The sequence below is a fragment of the Apodemus sylvaticus genome, chromosome 1 (assembly GCF_947179515.1).
Source record: "Apodemus sylvaticus chromosome 1, mApoSyl1.1, whole genome shotgun sequence".
Classification (NCBI taxonomy): Eukaryota; Metazoa; Chordata; class Mammalia; order Rodentia; family Muridae; genus Apodemus; species Apodemus sylvaticus.
The window spans coordinates 61,426,563-61,432,562 of record NC_067472.1 but is presented as its reverse complement, the minus strand read 5'-3'; the positions used below and the strand labels follow the sequence as shown (position 1 = coordinate 61,432,562).

The 6,000-nt window shown below is 49.8% G+C and overlaps 1 protein-coding gene across 3 annotated transcripts in view; it reads right to left on the bottom strand.

The window, feature by feature from the left end:
• The window catches only part of Cars1 (cysteinyl-tRNA synthetase 1), a 44,975-nt gene continuing 38,975 nt past the window's right edge, over positions 1–6,000 (bottom strand). For all 3 annotated transcript variants that reach the window (XM_052194621.1, XM_052194630.1, XM_052194639.1), the window contains 5 exons: positions 4,656–4,736; positions 3,777–3,844; positions 1,660–1,719; positions 1,143–1,226; positions 1–301 (listed from right to left, as the gene is read on the bottom strand). In XM_052194621.1, coding sequence (XP_052050581.1) covers positions 167–301; positions 1,143–1,226; positions 1,660–1,719; positions 3,777–3,844; positions 4,656–4,736 — 428 coding nt within the window. In that variant the 3' untranslated portion in view covers positions 1–166. The remainder of the gene's footprint in view (positions 302–1,142; positions 1,227–1,659; positions 1,720–3,776; positions 3,845–4,655; positions 4,737–6,000) is intronic.

The window sequence follows — 6,000 nt, the reverse complement described above, 5'->3', positions numbered from 1 at the left end:
TCACCGTTCAGAAGAATTTATTATCAATGTCCCAGAGCTGCTACCACTGTGCCTGATTCAGGTGTGAGAACAGCTGTAAACATGATCAGGGCACGGGCCTGAGTAGCTGTGGCCTAGTCCATAGCGGCCAGGCTGGCAGGTGGGCCCGTTCTGGGCTGTCGTGGCATCACTGGAGGCTGCCATTCTGCAACATTTGCAGATACTCCTTGTGCAGTTTTTCCTGGGCTTCAAAGAGCTTCTTCAGCTTCTTGGCCTGGCCCTTGCTCAGCTCTTTGCCTTCAGTGTCGTGCGTAGGCAGACCCTGCAAGGACCACAGAGATGCCATCAGTTCCTCTGCCCTCTGGTCCTCATCCCTGCTGGCAGGAGACACCTCTCCCTGACTTGGCTGTATTTACTGAGGGTCAGCATCCACACTCTTGTTTATCTAGTGTGTTTTTGAAATGGGGACAGATCTCAGGATAGAGGCTGGCTGTGCAGTGGTGGCACTTGCCTTTAACCCTGCCACTCAGGAGGCAAAGGTAGGCAGATCTCTGAGTTCCAGGATAGAGTAAGTTCCAGGATAGCCAGGACTACACAGAGAAACCCTGTCTCAAAAACCAAAATAAAACAGAAAGATAGGGCTGGCTTCAAGCTTCAGCCTCTGTCTCAGAGTGATGGGCTCACAGGTGTGAGTCTACACCTCTGGGTAGGGTCTGGTCACCACCCTTAGTCCACTGTGCGTCTGGCACTGGGGCCCTAGCAGCCGAGAACAGAGAAAGGTCGGAACACTCTTCCTAGTGTGAGGAGCGGAGTCCCACTAGATCCTATAACTTCTCAGTTCAGAGGTGGCCAGGCAGATGCAGCAATGAATCCAAGAGCCTGCAGAGAGAGACCTAAGGGACAAGGCTGTGGCCTTGGCACCTTGGGTGGTTGGGAGGGTCCTGGCACATCCTACAGATTCCTTTTTCTGCCACCTTAACTGGGCCTGGGGTCAGAGCCTATAGTGCTAGAGGCCAGAGCTCACCACATAACTGGCAGAGACAGTCTGGCTTATCCATTGCCCAAGGAGCTGGATGGTCCCCGCTGTTTTTACAGGAGACCCACTGGCCTAAAGCTTAGATGATGTGGGCTACCAAAGTCTGAAGAGCAAGAGGTTGCCTTACATTTTCATCAAACTTAGAATACTTGTTGATTTCTGACAGGAACATCTCACTGGGTGGTGTCTTCATCTTGGCCAGCTTTGCTGCCTGGAACACATAACACACACAGACAAAATGTATGTCCCAGTCAGAGCAGCCCATGGACTAGCCCACCAACATGCTCCCCATTCTACTTCCTCTACCACATGGCTTCCAGGCCCTTAAACCCAACATAGGTCCAGCAGAAACATGGGGATGGAAACCAAAAGCAGGAGCGGAAGCCCACCGAAGCATCCACTCCAGAGGCCTGGGGGCTGCAGTAATTCTGGGGGGCAGGACCGTGGAGCTGAGGGCCCACTAAGGACAATCTGTCCTTTGCTGATACCAGGACACCATCTGAGGGATGCAGGCAAAAGGCCAGCTCCGCTCCAAAGGGTGCCTGGTCTAAGCCCAAAGAAGACACAGAACTGTGCAGCAGGGCTCAAAGTGTGGTTTTTGCCCAGGAGACCCTGCACCCTAAATAAACAAGGAAAATAGTTACTTCTTGCTCCTGTTTCTTCCTGGCCGCCTCCTCTTTCTTCCTCCTCTTCTCTTCTTCAGCCTAGGGAAGCAGCACACGCCTGAGATGTGTTCTTGATCCACCCTGCTGTTCTGTCAGGCCCTACCCATCCCATGGTGCTTGGCCCTGAGGTCAGCTATCAGCCTTGCTCCTTTCTCAAAGGTCCTCAGGACAAAGCTGCCCTGAGCCTACTCTCCAAGCTGGTATCCATCCAACATGGTGCCTGCCTGTGCCTGGCCCCTGGAGCACAATGACTCCAAGGTGCCTATTCACCCATTCACTGCATGCAGAGTTATGATGGTGAGCAGAGAGATAGTGAGTCCTTTTCTAGTTTGAAATAGCATCTTGCTGTATAGCCAAGGTCAGTCTGCAACTCAGTAATTCCCCTGGCTCAGCCTCTTGGTTACAGACAAGCATCACTACATTTACCATGACAACACTCTTCTGTTCTTTTCCCCATTTGACACCCAAGTCCTTACGTGCAGGGATGCTCCCCATCACTGAGAGTGGGGACAAGGAGAGGGACACTTAGAGAGGATGTACTGACAATGGTAGGGAAATGGCAGCATCCAGGACACTTGGCATCAAGTGGGAGCCAGGTGGCACACACACACTTCCTAAGAGATGAGCTTCACTTTAGCTGAGGGATCCACTTGTTCCAGGCAGTACTGTACTTCCTGTCACAGCTCCCACTGAGGGCAAACAGCCATGACTCTGCTATTCCATAGCTGTGGGCCTCATCAAGGTGACAAAGAACTCCAGCAAGCTGAGGCATAGCTGGCACTCACTGAACACACCAAGTTCATGCAGGCCATGATCTAGAGGCAGTAGCTTCATGCAGGCCATGATCTAGAGGCAGTAGCTTCATGCAGGCCATGATCTAGAGGGGCTTTAAGCCCCGGGGCTGATCAAAGCCAAGTGGGCACTCAAGTTCATTAAGAAGAGGGTGGGGGCCTGTAGAGTCACTTGTTGCTCTTACAAAGGAACAGAGTTCTTTTCTAGCACACTATTCAGGAAGGCCACAACCACCTGTAACTCCAGCTCCATGAGGGTCTGCTATCTTCTTCTGGCTTCCATGGGGACCCACATATATGTGCATACTCTCTCACACACGTAGACATAAATAAGAATGCAAATCTTCAAAAAGGGACAGAGGCTGGAAGATAGCTCAGTACTGAACAGCACCTGCTGTGCTTCCAGAGGATCCAAGTAGGTTTCCTAGCACCTATGTCAGGGTCCAGTGCCCGTTTTTGGCCTCTACAGGTGCCTGTATACCTGTACTCATCTATATGCATACACATAAATAAAAATGTTAAGGGGTTGGGATATAAAAACAAGAGAAAAAGGGCTAAGCAACATCAACAGCCATGAGAAAACTGAACCAAGGGCTGAGCCACCATCCTCCCTGCTGCTCCCCACCCCCCCCCCCCAAATACTAACACTACACTAAAATAGATAAAACATTTAAAACATAAACAAAACCAACACTTGAAAGAGAATGGTGGTGCACCCCTGTAATTCTAGCACTTGGGAGGTAATAGCAGTAGGATCAAGAATTCAATGAGTTAAATCCTGAGCTTGGGATACAGGAGACCCCATTTCAACAAAACACAATAGAATAAATAGCTAACTCCACTACCACCCTCTTTACATTTTGTGGAGACAAGGTCACACTATGTAGCCTTGGCTATCCTGGAATGAACTATGTAAACCCAGCTGGTCTTAAACTCAGAAAAGATATATTTTGTCTGTATCCTGAGTGTTGAAATTAACAGAATGAACCACAAAACCCAGCCAAAAGGTCCCTTTTCTGAAATTATTACCTACCCAGTTAACTTTATTTTATAATTTTGGGGGGTATATGGGGGGTGATTTCGAGACAGGGTTTTGCTTTGTAGCCCTGGCTGGCCAGGAACTTGTTCTGTAGTCTAGGCTGGCCTCAAACTCAGAGAGATCCACCTGTCTCTGCCTCCCGAGTGCTGGTATTAAAGAATGTGCCACAACTCTCCAGTCCAAACATCCATTCTTAAAACAACATAAAAATCCAATAGTGTTTTCATATTCAGGAAACTCAAGCTCCATCACATTGACTTACTAACCCTTTTCTTTTCTTCCTTCTCTTTCAGTAAGGTGTCTCTGTCCACCAGCTTCACCACTGTTGGCAGACCTGAAAGCAGACAGTAAGTGAGACCCAGGGACTATGAACTAGCCAGCCTGCCAGGCTGCCAGGCTGTAACCCTGAGCGTGTTAGCTGAGGCCCTATAACAGCACTCCTGCATGGGGATCTGGGACACTGCCTTCTGGCTCACAGAGACAAAAATCAGTACCAGGAAAAGAAAACTGGTAAAAAGATCATAAAATAGGGCAGGGCTGCAGATCAGGGGTAGAAGGCTTGCTTGTGTAGCAATGCCTGAGGCCCTGAGAGTCCATCCCAGCACTACAAAACCCCAAAACTATGGTAAAATAGGAAGGCCTTGCCAGTCTGGAATTGTCAAATGCAACCCATCATTTGAGCAGGTGTGGTGGCTCACACCTGCAATCCCAGTCCTTGGGAGGCTAGGCAGAACTGCCATGGGTTCAAGCCTAGCCCAGGCTACCTAATAAAATGCTGTCTCAAAAGATGATATGAAAAACAGTGCACTGCCCATTGTCATTTTTCTTTTTATTAAGAAGAAAGATCCCTGCAGCATGCTGAGCAAACCCCTGAAAGGAAATAAGCAGCGTGCTCCAGTCAGCCACTGCTGCCGGTCACCTGCAGACAGGCACAGGCAGCCTTGGACAAGCTTTTCCTTCCTACCCTGTGTAACTCTTTAAATATAAGAGTTGGGTTTTTTTCTATGTAGCAAATGGCTCCAGGAAGTCAGAAAACTTGCAGTGAGACCAGGAGACAAGTAACTTATCTCCCAAGAGTGTAAGGAAAGGCAGGTCAGCTGCAAGTAGATAAAAGCAGCTGCCCAGCTGCTCAAGGAATCACCCACCTTCGTGGTCTTCAAACCGCACCCCAAGCTCGGGCAGGATGTCATCCCGGAGGGCGTCACTGAGCTGCAGAACCTCAAGGACTGTAGGCAAGAAAAAGTAGTTCTTTAGACTGCAGAAGGCCTAGGCCCCAAACCTGTGCTTCCTACAGTGCTGGTAAGAGGGGGCTGGCTGCTTGATTTGGAGAGAAGCCAGGAAGCCAGGAGGCTACCCATGCCACCCACCAAAGCCACAGAAGTCCAAGGCAGAGCACAGGCTCACAGCCACCCTCACGGCAAGCCCATAGGGTCCATGGACAGTTGGCTGTTCTAGTGCTGCAGACCACTGATAACATTCTGTGGACTGCCCCTAGAGATACTGAGGAGGAAGAAGTCAGGCTGTCCAGAGCCTGGTACGGCCAAACTTTGTCCCATAATGACTGTAATACCCTGATCTATGCTCATTGCTCCTTGGTTGCTCAGCAAGATGCCCGCCCTGCCCCGCCCAACCAGCTCTCAATGCCCTGCCAAATCAGAATGTAGTTGGACTGAAGAGTCTCTGGGGTTCAGACTGGGCCTCATGGCTGGACAGGTCCTCTTGGAGATGTCTGTCTGGTCTGACCACCAGGTGCAAATATGGAAGGGTCACAGACAGGGAAAAACCTGCACACAACCTCAGAGATGATATTGGATCTGGCTTAACAGAGAGCTTGGTTAGCCTGGCCAGACCTGGCCTGGTCACCACCAGAAGTGGCTACCCCAAGGCTGAGTAAGAACACACAGGAGAGCAAGAGACAGAGATGCTGAGCTGAGCCAACAGAGCAGTAGGAATCAAAGGACTGTGGGTGCGACCAGTGTCTGAAGGTGGCACATTCCTAACCTGAGCTGGGCTCTCTGTTGGTGCTAGTACTTATGAAGACCAGCTGCATCACCCTTCCCTGTGGAGGGCGAAGGGATAGATACCAGAAAGCACCACAATCCACAGCAAATACAACACGGATCTCTCCTGCTCAGGCTGAGACTCCAATTCCCCTTGCACTTAGGAACCAAGAGTCCTAAAGGCTTTAATCATAGATAGCTTTCTGTTTGTTTTTATCCTACTTTTTTTTTTCCTGGAAACAAAAGCTCTGCTTTTCCCTAAAGGAAATACACAGGCTAGACCCTCCATAGCCACAACCTCACAGCACTGCAGGTGCTTGCAGGATCTCCTTAAGAAGCAAACTCTGCTTAGAAATATGGACATCTGCAGTCTGTGGGCGCCCTTCCAAATTGGCTTTAGCTAGCCTCCATCACCACCACCTAAATAAATATAATTTTAAAATGTCAGGTTGCAGACAGGGAGACAGTTCGTACTTTGAGGACAGAGAGA